Here is an 18,633-nt window from a genome sequence, read left to right as displayed (position 1 = left end):
CAGTTAACAAAGAGGTAATCTGTCTTCATTTTCGGATTCAAATCAATTTGTAACTTGTGAGACTAAGCAGTTTATGCAACTGTAAACAGTCAGTTTAACTCATCTGATCTGGTTTATGACAGTTTAACTGCTCTGATATTAGTCTGATGACAGTTAAACGTTGTTTTCTGTAAACTGCACTAGGAAGCATTATTTTCCGATGACCGCAGTACACTTTTTATAGCAGCTTCTGCAAGTGTGTTTAATTATAGGCTTTAAAACTCAGTCTGAGCACAAATAGGGCGGGGGTCTGGAACTCAAAGACAACAACTGCAAAAACAAGTCAGTATCCTTAGACATATAAAACCCCGATAACAAACATCTGGTAATTAAAGGAGCTGTAAGTAATGCCTGATTTAAGTATAAAATAAACGAGGTTGACTATGAAGTGAAAAATAAGATGCTTCACTAACCTGGACAAGCACGTCTAATTCTTCAGATACGCAGGTTGAGAGCGCGTGTCTTCCGCAAGCGTCCGTGTTCCTCCTCACGCTGGCGCGCCTCCGTTTATTTCTTTCTGTCCTGAGCGCAGAACTCCGCCCTCTCATAAATGCTAATACAGCTACATTCTAAATATTCATTAGGTAACCATGACGTCTATGGTTGACGTCCAACCACGCACTACTAACGGCTGCCGAACGTCCGGTTACGTAATTAATATTCATGAGTGGTAGTTCAAAAAATCTTCAGTTAAATTTCGATTAAACTCTCCTCAATGTAAACAGGAAATGACACCAACATGGATGAAAAGGATAATTAGTGAGGCGTATAATGATATGCTTTCTTAAAACAACACATCATCAGCATATGACACAACTGTTGTGCAGCTGGTTTCTCAAAAGGACGTGACTAACAGAAAGGTAGGAATATAGTAACACGCGCTCATTAGCATATACCATTGGTGTATACGCAGGTATACGCCATATACCCACTTAAAGGATTAGTTCACTTTCAAATTAAAATTTCCTGATAATTTCACCCCCATGTCATCCAAGATGTTCATGTTCACATTCTTTTTCAGTCAAAAAGAAATTAAGGTTTTTGATGAAAACATTCCAGGATTTTTCTCCATATAGTGGACTTCAATGGAGCCCAAACGGTTGAAGGTCAAAATTACAGTTTACAGTGATCCCAGACGAGAAATAAGGGTCTTATCTAGAGAAACCATTGCTCGTTTTCTAAAAAACAAAACAAAACAAACATTTTTATATACATTTTAACCATAAATGCTCATCTTGAACTAGCTCTCTTCTTCTTCTCTATTAGAATTCCAGCAGTGTAGACGCTGCTAAGTGTATTACTGCCCTCCACAGGTCAAAGTTTGAACTAATTGTTATATACTTGCACTAGCATATTGTATATGACAATTTAGTTCAAACTTTTGAATACTAATAGAGAAGAAGAAGAAGAAGAGAGCTAGTTCAAGATGAGCATTTATGGTTAAAACGTATACAATTAAAAAAAAAAATTAGAAAACGAGCGATGAGATAAGATAAGAACCTTATTTCTCATCTGGGATCGCTGTAAACTGTAATTTTGACCTTCAACCGTTTGGGCTCCATTGAAGTCCACTATATGGAGAGAAAATCATCCAATAAATCACAATAAGCTTTGTGCTTTGTTGCTTTTTACATGGAATGAAGTCTCATATTTCACATTCTGCCCATTTTACTACTAAATAAAAAAACATAAATACCGTTTTGGCGCTCTTTAATGTGATGTGACAGATTGCTAGAAGCGGCAGCGCGTGAAGCGCACGTGACTGATCCTCTTCTCCGCTTTACAGCGCGATATAAACATGAATGAACATCTAAAGGTATGTTAAAAGATATAGTACAACTTACCGAAATCCGTCTTGATCAGTGTTTCAAAATATTAAACAATGTCACGTACATTACATTTACCTCAGAACAAACACATTCAATCAGTGACCATAAACTCGTTAGTCAGCTAGAAAAATTAACTCTAGAAAGGAGCATTTAGCTAAATATATGCACCATATTACATATTAATTATAATTTTTAATGTTCTTTAATAGCGTATGCAGGTTTGAATAAATTTGTCAAGTTGACAGCCACCATTTAAATGTTTATATTAAAAAAATGAATTGGAGTAGAAATAATTTAAGTTAGTAGGCCTATTATAAAAATTTCCTTAAGTCTAATTTAAGTTTGTATACAAATCAGTTCATTTTAACCTTCACTATTAATGTAGTACCAGCTGATTCCCATGTATATTTTACAGCATTAGCTGAGATGAAAAAGCACATTACACATAAAAAAAAAAAAACTAGACTACACCACTGCATGGTAGTGTTCTTGTGTGCAATCTAAATACCATGGTAACTGAGTGTGGTTTATTTTACCATGGATTTTGGACATGCTTTTATGGTAATGCTGTAAACAATGCATTGGAGTACAATGAAATATGAATATATATCATAGTACCTTTACAGTATGTTTAGCCAAGGATCAGGATAGGTGCTTTTCTATAAAACAGTGCTGATCTCTTAAAACTGCAAGACCAGGATGTGGTTTTCTCTCTCTGTTGCAATATCAGTGTGTTTGAGGTTCTGTGGGTCTTGTAGACTGACTGACTATGTTCAGTTCACACTGGCCATATTCTATTGAAACTTGTTTCAGCTTTGGAATAAAAGTAAAAATGATAATTGCGACTTTTTACCTCACAATTCACAATTTGTTTCCCCTCGCAATTGTGAGTTTATATCTCTAAATTCTGACTTAATTCTCATAATTCTGAATTCTGACTTATAAACTCGGAATTGTGAGGGAAAAAGTCAGAATTATGAGATCAATTTGCTTCCATAGTATTTAGTGCCGATTTCTCTTATAAAGGAAGGAAAACAATTTCTTTCCATGTGCACTTTGGGTTCTTTGTCATGATGGTTGTCACAGACATCTCAAGAAAATAATTGTCTAGCAAAAACACTCCTAAACAGTCTGCAACTCAACGTGATGAAATCAATCACACGTCATGTTTTCGACATCATAAAATTTCCTTTATTGAGAAAATTCTGCTGCAAAATATATTTACATCAAGAAAAAAATGACATTCATTCATACTTTCATGAACATCATCACATACAAAACTGATTTTGAATTCAAGATTGTTATAAAAACAGTGCAAAGCAAGACATTCCTTAGTACCATTAAACAGCAGAACCACCTGATTGGCCATTACACACAACTCCGCATCTGATTGGCTACTGTCACTCGGCCAGCCACTTTTGGAGCAGGATGAAGATGTGGTCCCGTGCCAGACCCAGCTGAGGAAGGTCTTCCGCTCGGGCGGGGTACATGTTTGCACAATGAGCCGTTCCTGAGAGAGAGAGAACCGGTGAGATTGGGCAGAGAAAGGATTGAAGGGAAATAAAGGAGACGGGACAGACCTTTGATGAAGACAGCCGGAAGGTCACTTGTGATGTCCTGGGTCACTCCGAGAGCATGCCAGGGGTCAATCGAACCGTTGGGGAAGACGATGCGAGTGGTTCTGATGTCATATCCTCCGTATTCTTCATTGGTCTGCTGAATAGCATCGTCCAATAAGGTGCTCAGATTATATATGTCGGCGCACTGCTGCAGGTGATACCTTTAAAATAGAAGAACGTTTGATATGTTTAAACCCTTAAACCCAAACTGAAAACAAATGTAAAGACAACAGCAACACACAAAATGACTCCAAAACACTCTCTCACACACACACACACACACACACACACACACACACACACACACACACTCACGGTAAGGGAAATCCATTGAAGGGCTGGTTCGGTGAATCTGTGCTCTGATAAAATCCAAATTCAGTGCAGGTCTGATACACCCACTGCCGGCCTAAACACAAATTCAATTCAGCTTAGATATAATAAAACATTTCTGATCAATCACAAGATGCCTGGATGATATTTCATCAGAACAAATAAATAAACAATAAATAACACAAAATATCTAAGAAATAAATAAAAAATAAAATATAACAAAGTAAGAACTAAATCAAATAAATATAGTATAAAACAAACTAAAATTAAATAAGTAAAAATCAAATAAACAAATTAACACAATGTCTGAATTTAATAAAAAAAATAAAACAAGAACTACATTAAACAAATAAATAAATAAAACTTCATTAGGCTTTATTTTCTATATGCTAAATATTATTTTTGTGCACCATTCATACTTTCATAAACTTAATACAATATTTCTGATGAATCACAAGAGGTCTCTAATGACTGGGTGATATTTCATCCCAAAAAATAAAAATTAAATACAAAAATAAGTGAATAAACAATAAATAAAACAAAATATCTAAAATATAAAAATGTAAAAAAATAAAATATAACAAAACAATAACTTAAATATACTTAAAACAAAATAATAAAACATAAAATTCATTATGCTTAAAAACAGTGCCAAATTATAAAATATGCATTGCAATAGTACCAAATAAACAAAATATATAAATCAATTAATTAAGCTTTATTTTTTCATCATTCACACTTTCATAAACCTATTACTTACAAACCCAATTTTTTGTTATTAAAAAAAATTGTTAGATTTTTATTAAATTTTAATCAAACTTGCATTGCATTGCAATAGTATCAAATAAACAAAATAAAGTATCTAAATAAATTTATTAGGCTTTATTTTCATGCTAAATATAATTTCTTGAGCATATTTTCACAAGATTCACCTGTTAAAATCACATATAAAAATACTGGCTCTCATTCAGGGATGTAAATTACAGAAAGATATAAGAGGAACAATCCATAAAAAATAGGAAAGGACAAATGAGAGGCCCAGACCACACTTCCTAAGCTGGAAAACATAAGGAACAAGGAACATCACATACAAATATAAACACAGTGTGTGACACAAGCGCTGTCATACTGCACATAAACAAGGACACAGACGCACCTCCTCCGGCCTCAGGGCCGCTCCAGCTGGTGTTGCTCATGTCCTGGATGTAGCTTTTGTATTGGGCGTTTATGCATGGCTGAGAAAAGGTTTTCTGCATCAGACGAGCCACAGCGGCGTATCGATTGTACGGCTCGCCTAACGAAGAGTCCAGCATCACGCTGCACAACACCTTTATGGTGATGTTCGTGCCCACAGCGCCCTGAAAAACACACACGTTTGATTAAACATTTAAACGAAGACATACTATACAATGTCCAACTCCATTGTACTCTACTCTATATTTAATATATAGTTCAATGATATTATGGAATGTTTTTGTGCGTTGATGTTTTGTTTTGCCGTGAATGTTTGTTTTCTTGTTGTATCAATTTAATAAAAAAAAGACAATTTGTTACATTTTCGGAATTAAAAATTATTTACATCATTATTTAAATCATTTTTATCCCACAAGGTGTCAACAAAGTAAAGGTTTTTGTCTGATTTTGCTCACTTGTAGAAAGAAGTTTTGTCAAACATTGTAGCCAAAGAAAACCCATTACACATTCAAAAAAGGCATTTCAGGACAAAAGTCTCGGAGCCACTCGTAATCAGGATGTGAGCTGTAATCTATCAGAACCAGAACCGAAATTCCAAGAACATTCAGAGATTGGAGTCTGATTACAGAGACACACCTCTTAATCCAAATTCCACTTAAACACTTAAATCACTGCTTGGATCATGCCAGGGAATTTGTGTGTGTGTGTGTGTGTGTGTGTGTGTGTGCGTGTGCGTGTGCTCCTTGGCTTGTGTTCACAAACCACATCTGGATTAATACTGAGTCAAAATTTTAAAAAGTCAATATTATGACCAACTAAGTCAGTTATAGCATGACTCGAAATTATGATATGTTTAAAATATGACATATTAAATTAAAATTATGACTTATAAAGTCGAAATTATGACAGTCAAAATTGAGATTTAAAAGTTGAAATTATGATTTAAGATTCAAAATTATGATTCATGGTTTATGAATCCAAAATTATGACATACTGAATAAAAATTATGAGATTAAAAAGGCAAAATGATGATTAAAAAAAAAATTGAAATTATTATATACCAAGTCGAAACTATGACAAACTCTAAATTATGAAATACTAAGTCAAAATTATGATTTAAAGTCAACATTATGGCACACTAAGTCGAAGTTAAAACAGAAGTCGAAATTATGCAATAGATTGAAAATATGACATACTAAACTGAAATTATGGTTTGCAAACTCAAAATTATGACAGTCAAAATTAAGATTTACAAGTAAAATTATGATTTAAAAGTAAATTATGATTTACATTTCATAAATCCGAAATTCTGACACACTAAACCAAAATTGAGATTAAAGTAAAAAATAGATTACATACCAAATTTAAACTGAATTAAACTCCAAATTCTGAAATACTAAGTCAAAATTATGAGATTTAAGTCAAAATTATGATCAAAGTCAAACTTATGACACACTAAATCAAAGTTATAGCATAAATTGAAATGATGAAATAAAAAGTTGAAAATGATGAGTCGAAAAAAATTCTAAATCAAAATTGAGATTTAAGTCAAAATTATAATTTAAAAAGTCAAAATTATGACATACTAAGTCGAAGTTATAGCATAAATCAAAATTATGAGTTGAAATTACAATAGCCATAACAATTGACTTTGACAATTTCGACTTTCTCTCTCATAATTATGAATTTTTAAGTCAAGAATTCGACTTAGTATGTCAATTTTCATATTTCATATGTCCAGTCATAATTTTTTTCATAATTATTATTTAGAGCTTTTTTTTCTTATGTGGAGGAAGTTGGCTTTCATAAAGATGTGACCATTTTTTAAAGAATTTTTATATTTTATTATGTAAAAAAATAAACTATTTTGTAGTATGTGCTAATAAAGGCCTACTTTTTTTTTTTTACTATGCACTTCCCTATCATCCAGCGCAGAAGTATGCATTGCAAACAGTGATGCAGTATTTTTACATTAACCTAAATGTAGCTAATTTTATACTTCACAAGTGATAATTAAACTACGTGAACAATCCAAACATTTCCCATTATAAATATGGCTGTTGTTTTTCCCATTTCTCTCTCTCATTCATTCAGTTCCTCTCTCTCTGTAACTCAATCCTGCAGCTCTAAAAGCTCCTGCTGTTCTGAAGCTCAGCGGTTTATTGGTAATCTGACTCAAGAGGTCCTGACAATAACCAGCCTCTTATCTGTCTCATACACACACTCTCCAACAAATCACTAATCATGTTTTTGACTTGAGCTTCTCTGACTCTTTGACCCGAGTAATGCCTTTAGTAGAGTCTTCATGAACTCTAACCATTTTATTTTGATTTAAATTTTCGTGTTTGTGGTCAAAATGTGGTGCGGTCGACAATATGGACCCACTCGCACACCTCAAAGGCCCGGTTGTCCTCGTTGTATTGCACTACATCCATGAAATTCCCAGCCAAAGACTCCAAAAGATACGCAGAATCCATCTTGGACTGGATCTGGAGCTTCGAGCACAACCTGAGAGACAGAGAAATGATTTCATGGCTGATGTACAACATGCTGACTATTAAACACAAATCCGTCATTTACACACTAAATAATTTGGGGAGAAACACACTCTCCACTTAAAACACTCAACCACAAGACTCCGCCCACACCCTCGATGACATCAACAAATCTGGCATCCTGCAAGGCCGAGCGGAACAGGGAACAGTTTGTATATGTGGGAAAAGTGTTAGATCATTGGGTGGGTGAATCACACGAAAACACGTCTAGGACACATTTCACCCAGAATATAAGGAAAATGAAGCTTATTTTTGGACCATTAAGAGGTTTTGCATTGTGATATTATTTTCGTGACAAAGACATTTTTCTCCAAAATCCTCAGTATCATAATGTATCCAGATGTACTGCAATACAATGATTTTTGCTTTTATTTAAATGCAATCCACCAAATTCTACCATGATATTCAAATAGTTTTATTTAATACCAATATATTTATTTTTTAAATACAATATTATTCAAAAGTTAGGGGTCAGTAATACTTTTTTAAAGATATTAAAGGATTAGTTCACTTCTGAATTAAAATTTCCTGACAATTTACTCACCCCCATGTCATCCAAGATGTTCATGTCTTTCTTTCTTCAGTTGAAAAGAAATTAAGGATTTTGAAGAAAATATTCCAGGATTTTTCTCCATATAGTGGGCTTCATTGGGATTCAATGGGTTGAAGGTCCAAATGTCAGTTTCAGTGCAGCTTCAAAGAGCTCTACATGATCCCAGACGAGGAATAAGAGTCTTATCTTAAAAAAAAAAAAAAATTGTTTTAACCACAAATGCTCATCTTGCACTGCTCTGCGATGCGTCACGCATCACATAATCATGTTGGAAAGGTCACATGTGATGTAGATAGAAGTACCGATCCAGTGTTTACAAAATAAACGTTCAAAGACGAAGTCAAACGGCCTTTTCAAAAAAAGGTAAAACAAAGATGTCGGACGATTTTGAAGTTGGAGGAGAAAATGAGATGGAGTTTTTCGCCCTACCGCAGTACGTCTGCCTACGTCACGCATGACCTTTCCATCGTGATTCTGTGCAGTGCAAGATGAGCATTTGTGGTTAAAAAGTATATGCATTTTTATTTTTGTCAGAAAATGACCAATTGTTTCGCTAGATAAGACCCTTATTCCTTGTCTGGGATCATGTAGAGCTCTTTGAAACTGACATTTGGACCTTCAACCCGTTGAACCCCAGTGAAGTCCACTATATGGAGAAAATCCTGGAATGTTTTCCTCAAAAACCTTATACATTTCAAATAAATTCTCTTTTGACCTTTATATTTATCACTATTTTCCCACAAAAAAAGTGGATGAAAAGTGGAAAAAAAATGAGAATTAGATTTTTTTCACTATAAAACTAATCAATATTATATATTTTTTCACTACAGAAATTTCTGACCTCTTTCTTACTTTTACCATTGCATACTTCAAGTGTACTGCACACTGTCCAGCACACTAGTATTCCATTACAAAGCCAGACACATGTCAACAGAAAGTCTGTAGGCAGGAAGGAAGAGAAAGATGAAGGATGTTTTTTTTTCTGTGGGTCGTGCTAAGACGACTGACCCTGGTCCATATCTGAGCTACGGAGCACAGACGGCATTCCAGGATCTCGGAATCCTGTTGGACTCACACACACACACACACACACACACACACACACACACACACATCACAAGTCGAACGGAACTAAGAAGGACACTGAAACCAGGATAGTCACAGTCCAGCGGCTGCAACTGCAACAGAAAGGCCTTTTCAGTCCTTCCAAAACACACACATGTATTATACATAGTCTCATGTTCCTTTGCCATTACAAACCTATATAATCCCTAATTCAAGTAGGTTAAATAGATGCATCCTTACAAAAGGGATTTTTAGGTCAAGATGAAATTAATTAAAATATGTACCCTATTTATTGTCCTAATAAACAAAAATGTAATGTAACTTTGTGAATAATGTAACTTGCTCCACCTCAAAAATGCTTTTCTCCTTCTGACGCAATTATAGACATGTTTGGCAAGGATAATGTTTTTGAAAGAAGTATCTTCTGCTCACCAAGGCTGCATTTATTTGATCAAAATACAGTAAAAACAGTGAAATATTATTATAAATTAAAATAACTGTTTTCTATGTGAATATATTTTAAAATGTAATTTATGCCTGTGATTTTTCAGCATCATTACTCCAGTCTTCAGTGTCACATGATCCTTCAGAAATCATTCAAATATGATGATATGATGATCAAGAAACATTTCTGATTATTTCAATGTTGAAAACAGTTGTGCTGCTTCATATTTTTGTGGAAACCGTGATACATTTTATCCAGGCTTCTTTGATGAATAAGAAAAAAGTTCAAAAGAACAGCACTTATTTGAAATAGAAATATTTTGTAACATTATCTTTAATGTCACATTTGATCAATTTAATGCATCCCTGATGAATAAACACATGAATTTGTGTATGTGCGTGAGTTACCCGAAGTCCTTTGTGATGTTGTCATAAGTTTTCGGGTCATTGAGTCGATCTACCAATGTGTCCGATGCTTTCTTCACCAATAGGGGGCACTCTGGGTTCTCTGCCGCCAGCGATCGCCACACCACCTCTAAATATTCTGCAACCACAGAAGAAGAAGACACAACACTTATTACACAACAAAATTCTACATTGAGGAATCTTTCATGTCCTTTGCAAAAAACGGCACACATTTTAGGCTGAAGTTTAGTGTTAAAGGTAGGGTAGGCAATCTTTGAGAGATCCCACCCTCCCTTCAGAGCGTCACCAAAGCCACGCCTCCTTCAAAACACATGAACGAGAACAGCCAGAGCAGAGTCTGCAAAGCTTCATGAGAGACGGAGTTAAATTACTTTGTCTCAAAGCATATAACACTACAATAATAATCAACGTAAACAACTAAAAAAAGCGCAGACTTGTACCACCTGACTGCTGCAGATTAATTTTGATAGTGTTGACATATAAGTGCATCATTCCGAGTCTGAGGATGTGAACTGCTCCGATGAAGAACGTCACATGTTGCCATTTTGTGATTGTGGTTATGACATGGCGTGAACGCAGCATAAGGTCATTGTTGTGGTTCAGGAGGAACTAAAATGCGGCTGCTGTTTGTGGTGCTCAGTGACTGACGTCTGTCTAATTCTGCATAGCCTTACAGAACGCCCTGATGACGTGTGATGTCTGCCCGAGCAGGTGCACGGAGGTATGGAAATATATATATGTTGACAGACATCCTATCATTGTGTTCAGACCGAATGCAATGATTGGATGAACATTTTTGAGTCCTGACATTTTCTAAATGTCTATGTATGTTTATACCTGGTAGTAACTTCCCCCTGTGGTGGAAATCAAGTTTTTAATGTAGTTTATATGGCTGTGGTGTTTTTAATATGCTTTAAGGCAAACCATGTACAAATTTCGTAAGTCAATAATTTAGTATTTTCTCCTTAAAACTGCAGTGAACCAAATGACACTTTCAAAAATGTGGTTTGAAATCACTGGCGTTTCTTATGCCACAAGCTACCTTGTAACCAATCATGTCAACATGTGATCGTCAACAAGAGGATCTCTGAACTGGTGTGAGTGGGGGTGGGGCTAATTTGCATATTCATAGAACCATGTATACTAAATGAGGCAAGGGTGTAGAGTTACATTCAAGCTATTTAAAAAGGCAAGACGGAATTTTTTTTTTTCCAAGGATAAAAAACATTTAAATGTGTCATTTTGGTGTTAAAAAAATATTTAAAATATTGACTACAGGAGGACTTTAAGATGCTTTTTGGTCGATCGGATCACAAGTGGATGACGCTAAATACTGGTGTAAACTGGGTTTAAAACGTTTTGAGCTTGTCCACTTTCAACCACTTCCAGAGGTAGTCAAAAATGCATTTGACCGGATTGCTTTCATAGTGTAAACTCTCATGTGGTCGAATGTGTTCGAAAACCCACACAAATCCACCTGACTGACCTAATGCGTAAACATTATGGGAAAGCGCGCAAGCCAGACGGATTTAAACTTTGTCGGCTGAAGACCCAAGTTTGGTTTGAAGATAAAAAACATACCAAGCACAATGTTCTCTCACCATTCCTTGATTTCTAACACACACTCACAGCGTCCGGCTGGTCTTGCGGCTGTCAGAGCAGAAACTAAAGCTGATGCTATCCTGTATGTTTTTGCATCATCTTCCGGGCACGTTCATATGTAAATTGCATGAGCTTATTTTGTCAATTAGATTGTAAGATCTGAAAAAAACATACATTTACCCACCCATAGACCCTCCCCTCGAAGAAATCAGGACAGAAGTGGATGAAAGTGGACAAAAGAGATGGATTAAAACACCAGGTGTAAACAGGAATGTGTCTCCCTCATCTACTTGTGATCAGATCTAACAAAACGGGCCTAAGGGACATTGGAGATGAGCAAACACTGTGCTGTTATCATTATAGTTGTGGTGTGAACTCGGCTATACTTTTATATTAAGAATTATTTTTTAACTATTTCTTTATCGTTATTCATTATAGTTGTTGTACTTAGTGTGAACAGGCCTTTAGTCTAAAAGAAAGAGTAATGTTGCAAACCAAATGCCTGGCACTGAATGTCTGAAAGATATTCATAATTTAGTTTGAGATATGCATGATATCTCAATCCCATTATCTGCCCCTTCTCTCCTTTTTTCAGAGTGATAAATAAGAGAAGTCCAACTGAAACAGCTGTCAACATAATCATGCATGTAACAACCAGTGCAAACTGAGAAGATCCTGCATTGTTTGAGGCAACAGACTGGACAAAAAGCACACGCTCTCCAACTAAACGACGAGAGATGAGATGAGACGAGAGGACACAATATGAGAGGCTATTGTTCCAGCGCTGGAATGATCTAAGAGCTGCTTACAATGAAAGGTTCTGTGAAAGTGGTCAGTGCGACATCACTATCCTGAGGAGCGATGCTACACTTGAGCCGAAACATCACTGCAGGACAGACCACAATCATGGAGCTTGACGTCTGTACCGACAGACATGGAGTCATCCACCGTCATCTAACCACACAGACGGAGAGGTTTGGGATTCTTCTTACAGGCTAAATACATGTATCTTGTCTCTCTGCACTGGAGAGACAGTTGCTCATCGCCATAATTAACCCTCGATTTATTTTTAATTTTAATGTCTGTACGGAGGCGTTGTTTTAAATGTGACCCAGCAGACATAATAAACGCCCTTGCAGACCGTGGTCATGACGACTGGTGATTAATGTGTGTGTGTGTAGCTGTAGGTCAGGGAAAGGTCTCTGCTCAAAGTTTTTCCGATGTCGTAGTGACATACAGATGTTCGCAGGGATAGAGGAAAGGGGCGGGGGGGGGAGCTAACAAGACAAGAAAAGCAGACAGAAAACAAGAAAAAAAAAAATAATAGAGACAGGGGGAAAAAAATTACAAACTAAACTAAATTCATAATATTGTGGAAGCTTGTTTCTGCCACTGAATAAAAAAGTAAGGAAGGTAATTGCGACTTTTTTCTCGCAATTCTAACTTTTTTTCTTAAATAAACACAATTGTGAGTTATAAAGTCGGAATTGCGAGATATGAAGTCAGAATTGCGAGATATAGTCAGAAATGCGAGATATAAAGTCGGAATTGTGAGTTATAAAGTCAGAAATGCGAGATATAAAGTCAGAATTGTGAGTTATAAAGTCAGAAATGCGAGATATAAAGTCAGAATTGTGAGTTATAAAGTCAGAAATGCAAGATATAAAGTCAGAATTGCAAGATATAGTCAGAAATGCGAGACAAAGTCGCAATTGTGAGTTATAAAGCCAGAATTGCAAGATATAAAGTCAGAATTGCAGTCAGAATGCGAGATATAGTCAGAATTGCGAGATATAAAGTCAGAATTGTGAGTTATAAAGTCAGAATTGCAAGATATAGTCAGAAATGCGAGACATAAAGTCGCAATTCAGAATTGAGTTATAAATTGCGAGATATAAAGTCAGAATTGCAGTCAGATGCAAGATATAGTCAGAATTGCAAGATATAAAGTCAGAATTGTGAGTTGCAAGATAAGTCAGAATTGCAGATATAGTCAGAATTGCGAGATATAAAGTCAGAATTGTGAGTTATAAAGTCAGAATTGCGAGATATAAAGTCAGAATTGCAAGTTATAAAGTCAGAATTGCGAGATATAAAGTCAGAATTGCAAGATATATTCAGAATTGTGAGTTATAAAGTCGGAATTGTGAGATATGAAGTCAGAATTGTGAGTTATAAAGTCAGAATTGCAAGATATATTCAGAATTGCGAGATATAAAGTCGGAATTGTGAGTTATAAAGTCAGAATTGTGAGTTATAAAGTCAGAATTGTGAGATATAAAGTCAGAATTGCAAGATATAGTCAGAAATGCGAGACATAAAGTCGCAATTCTGAGTTATATAGTCAGAATTGCAAGATATAAAGTCAGAATTGCAAGATATAGTCAGAATGCGTGATATAAAGTCAGAATTGTGAGTTATAAAGTCAGAATTGCGAGATATAAAGTCAGAATTGCAAGATATAGTCAGAATTGCGAGATATAAAGTCAGAAATGCGAGATAAAGTCGCAATTCTGAGTTATAAAGTCACAATTCTGAGTTATAAAGCCAGAATTGCGAGATACATAGTCAGAATTGCGAGTTATAAAGTCAGAATTGCGAGTTATAAAGATAGATGAGCAATAAAGTTATAAAGAAAGATGAGCAATTACCTTTTTTATTTTTTATTTAGTGGCGGAAACCAGATTCCATATAATACTGATCTTTTTGAAAGAAAGATACTTTACTGAGGAAGCATGCATTAAATTGATCAACTGACAATAAAGACATTCATATTGTTACACAAGTTTTCTATTTCAAATAAATGCTGTTCTCTTAGACTTTCTATTTATCACAGAATCCTCAAAAATAAAATGTAAGTTTTCAAAGAAATATGAAGCATCACAACTGGTTTCAACATTGATAATAATCAGAAATGTTTCTTGAGCATCAAATCATCATATTAGAATGATTTCTGAAGGATCATGTGACACTGAAGACTGGAGTAATGATGCTGAAAATTCAGCTTTGATCACAGGAATAAATTACAGTTTAACATATATTCACATAGAAAACAGTTCTTTTAAACTTGTAATAATAATTCAGAATATTACTGAGAAAATGACAAAATTGTCCCATTTTAATTGCAGAATTTGATGTATTTCTGTGTAAAAACAGGCCATTGAGTAAGAAACATTCTAGAGTGGGAAAATAGACATTGTTTTCTCACATTTGTCCCTCAAGAATTGACTGAAGGTGAAAAGCATCTCTATATGACAGATGGATGTAAAGCCAGAAGGAAAATAGTTTCAGAAGCGGAGCAAGATATAAAACAAACTTTGTTCTTTGCACCAAGTGCACTACTGAAACATGCATGCATTAAGAAAATAAATCAAAACAATTATGACGTCATGCTGACTTCAACCATGTCAAATCACTGTAATTCACTGCTTTATCCTCACAATGCTTACCTGGGAAGTTGACAGTGGCGTGTACGGGTGCGCTGGTCGCTACAGAGGCGTGGACCAGGTGTGGGTACTTCAGACGGAACCAGGCAGCAAGGGATCCTGGGTAGGAGCCCCCAAATGCAACCCACTTGCTGTTGGTCAGGCCTCGTGTTGCTGCCGTAACCGTGCGGAAGTGAGCGAGATCGGCCAGTGCCTGACGACTGCTGAGGAAACGCAGATTCGCAGTGCTCAGGTCCCTGACAACACAAAACGCCACAATCAATAATAAGTAACTGAGATGATATTTAAAGATGGGTGGATGACTGGCTCTTCTCAGTTTACCCTATGTGAAAAGAAAGGCTGTGTGGTTACTATGCCATCTAGTGTTCATAACCCCAAGTTTCCCTGTTAAGTGTTCTTTCACTCACTCGGTCGGGTGACTCTTCCCGTAGAAGCGGTGCTCCAGTAATAAACACAAGGCGCCCAGCTTCTGTGCGTAAAGCAGCCAGGTTCCGTACTGCATCCAGGCGGGATTAGCCGGACCTTCACCCCCAATCATCAGGAAGACCGGACCACCGGGTCTATAGAAACTGTCATTTACAAAGTATCTCTACAGGAGGAAAAGGTTTAGTGTCAAAATCAGTGCTAATCAAAAAATACAGTAAAAATTGTGAAATATTATTACAATGCAAAATGACTGTTTTCTATGTGAATATATTTTAAAATGTAATTTATTCCTGTGATCAAAGCTGAATTTTCAGCATCATTACTCCAGTCTTCAGTGTCACATGATCCTTCATTTTTTTTTCTTTAACTAGAGCAAGACAATAAATATAACACAAAACGCTAGACATTAATGGGACAGTGCAAATAAATTGGAGATTACCATAAGTACACAACAAAAACACCATTTACATGTAATTATATGAAGTGCATGAGTTATGTATATGTATGTATAATATACCTTTCTATTGAGAGAAATAGGAAAGAAATAAAAAAAGAAAAAAAAACCTTCAAATACAAAAAAGCAATGAGTTAAATAAAATAGATAAATAAACAAAACAAACTAAATAAAAATAAATAAATAAATAAATAAATAAATAAATAAATGAATAAATAAAATGATAAAAAATGATCCTTCAAAAATCATTCTAATATGATGATTTGCTGCTCAAGAAACATTTGATTATTAACAATGTTGAAAACAGATATTTTTGCAGAAACCATGATACACTATCATTCAAAGGTTTGTGGTAAATAAAATTTAAAAATATATAATACATTTATTCAGCGTTCAAGGATGTATTAAATTGAGCAAAAGTGACAGTAAAGACATTTATAATGTTACAAAATATTTCCATTTCAAATAAATGCTGTTCTTTTGAATTTTCTATAAATCAAAGTATCCTGAAAGAAAATATGAAAGCAGCACAACTGTTTTCAACATTAATAATAATCAGAAATGTTTCTTGAGCACAAAATCATATCAGAATGTTTCCTGAAGGATCATGTATGCTATATAACACAATGACATTCTTTGAAGTGCCATTTAATGCATTGGTGCATGCATTCTTCATTTGCAACAGTACATTTAGTAAGTGTCTCATGCACAGACCTGTTTCCAGACTCGAGTGTCGGCGCCGCTGAAGTGGTCCAGTCTCTGTGTGAACCACTGCTCCTGCACTCCAGACTTCACCTGCAGCAGAGCTTCATATCTGTGGGATCTTCTGTAGTGAGCGGCACACGGAGCGCAGAAAACACACGCCAAAACAAATACTACAATAGCAAGATATTTCTGAAACCTATTACACCCTATAGCCATTTTGAAGTGGAACTGATTCTCTGTCATGTGATCATGTGTTTATAATCATGTGATATGTCATCTCTTCCCCACCAAACGGTTTGAGATTTCATGCATATTAAGTAGTTCCTCGTTAAACTTCCAATAGTGAAGACCTTGTGCATGAATATTAATTTTTAAAGGCTGACGTTACGTTCTTGCCTTCCAATGACGAAGTTTGTGTCATGAATATTTAGACTCAAGCCTTCGTCTCAGTAACCCACCACCTCATCCATTTATTTCAAAATAAAAGCGATTTGATTTGGTTCACAAAACGTTTCTTAAACATTAAAACTGTTATTTCCGCGTTAAAGATTTATGATCATACAAAAAAAAGCAAAAAAATAAATTATGCTGTGTCCATTTGAACACAACTTACACTAAGTACTGCAGAAAAAGTAGTTGTCTGTAGTTGACAGACTACCGTAAATACTCTAATATGGTGTTTCTTCAAGTTTGTTTACTTAAAGTGAAAGTTCACTCAAAAATGAAAATTCTGTCATTATTTACTCATCCTCAAGTTGTTCCAAACCTGTATGAATATCTTTCTTATAAATAAAATCTTGATGTTTAAAGTTTATTGTTAGAAAATAACAAAATCACATAATCTTAAAGGTGCCCTAGAATTAAAAATTGAATTTACCTTGGCATATTTGAATAACAAGAGTTCAGTACATGGAAATGACATACAGTGAGTCTCAAACACCATTGTATCCTCCTTCTTATATAAATCTCATTTGTTTAAAAGACCTCAGAAGAACAGGCAAATCTCAACATAACACCGACTGTTACATAACAGTCGGGATCATTAATATGCACACCCCCAATATTTGTATATGCCAGCTCATGTTCAAGGCATTACACAAGGGCAGGCAGTATTAATGTCTGGATGTGCACAGCTGAATCATCAGACTAGGTAAGCAAGCAAGGACAATAGCGAAAAATGGCAGATGAAGCAATAATAACTGACATGATCCATGATATTTTTAGTGATATTTGTAAATTGTCTTTCTAAATGTTTCGTTAGCATGTTGCTAATGTACTGTTAAATGTGGTTAAAGTTACCATCGTTTCTTACTATATTCACGGAGACAAGACTGTCATTATTTTCATTATTAAACACTTGCAGTCTGTATAATTCATAAACACAACTTCATTCTTTATAAATCTCTCTAACAGTGTGTAATGTTAGCTTTAGCCATGGAGCACCATCAAACTCATTCAGAATCAAATGTAAACATCCAAATAAATACCATACTTACACGATTAGACATGCTGCATGACGAACACTTTGTAAAGATCCATTTTGAGGGTTATATTAGCTGTGTGAACTTTGTTTATGCTGTTTAAGGCAAGCACAAGCTCTGGGGATGGGGAGCACGAGAATTTAAAGGGGCCGCAGCCTGAATTGGCGCATATTTAATGATGCCCCAAAATAGGCAGTTAAAAAAATGAATTAAAAAAAATCTATGGGGTATTTTGAGCTGAAACTTCACAGACACATTCAGGGGACACCTTAGACTTATATTACATCTTTTAAAAAGATGTTCTACGGCACCTTTAAACTGTATTTTTTGTAAAATATTTAAAAATTACATACATCATATAAAATAAATAGAAAATAATTAGTACCCCATCTAAAGGATGAAACACCTCCTTTCACTGAATATTAGTAGAAAAATTGATACATTAATATTTTTTTATATTATGTC

General features: G+C 35.1%; 3 protein-coding genes across 6 annotated transcripts in view; all 3 read right to left on the bottom strand.

Annotated features, from left to right (window-relative positions):
* Nucleotides 1-602, bottom strand: part of serpine2 (serpin peptidase inhibitor, clade E (nexin, plasminogen activator inhibitor type 1), member 2) — a 12,849-nt gene extending 12,247 nt beyond the window's left edge. For 3 of the 4 annotated variants that reach the window (XM_048160699.1, XM_048160700.1, XM_048160701.1), the window contains exon 1: nucleotides 453-602. In XM_048160699.1, coding sequence (XP_048016656.1) covers nucleotides 453-587 — 135 coding nt within the window. In that variant the 5' untranslated portion in view covers nucleotides 588-602. The remainder of the gene's footprint in view (nucleotides 1-452) is intronic. The other variant, XM_048160702.1, reaches the window with a different exon arrangement.
* LOC125248560 (NACHT, LRR and PYD domains-containing protein 12-like) overlaps nucleotides 1-18,633 on the bottom strand; it is a 1,264,817-nt gene that overhangs the window by 381,289 nt on the left and 864,895 nt on the right. The gene's annotated exons all lie outside the window — the stretch shown is intronic.
* Nucleotides 3,037-16,963, bottom strand: prss16 (serine protease 16). The gene is made up of 9 exons (XM_048160614.1): nucleotides 16,697-16,963; nucleotides 15,510-15,691; nucleotides 15,106-15,338; nucleotides 10,037-10,172; nucleotides 7,405-7,519; nucleotides 4,974-5,175; nucleotides 3,803-3,893; nucleotides 3,449-3,648; nucleotides 3,037-3,378 (listed from the first exon to the last, which is right to left on the bottom strand). Exons 1-9 carry the CDS (start codon nucleotides 16,928-16,930, stop codon nucleotides 3,269-3,271), a joined length of 1,503 nt encoding a protein of 500 aa, XP_048016571.1. The 5' UTR covers nucleotides 16,931-16,963; the 3' UTR covers nucleotides 3,037-3,268.

The sequence above is a fragment of the Megalobrama amblycephala genome, linkage group LG16, assembly GCF_018812025.1.
Source record: "Megalobrama amblycephala isolate DHTTF-2021 linkage group LG16, ASM1881202v1, whole genome shotgun sequence".
NCBI lineage: Eukaryota > Metazoa > Chordata > Actinopteri > Cypriniformes > Xenocyprididae > Megalobrama > Megalobrama amblycephala.
Note: the sequence above shows the minus strand (reverse complement) of the source record. Positions and strands in the feature narration are given on the sequence as shown.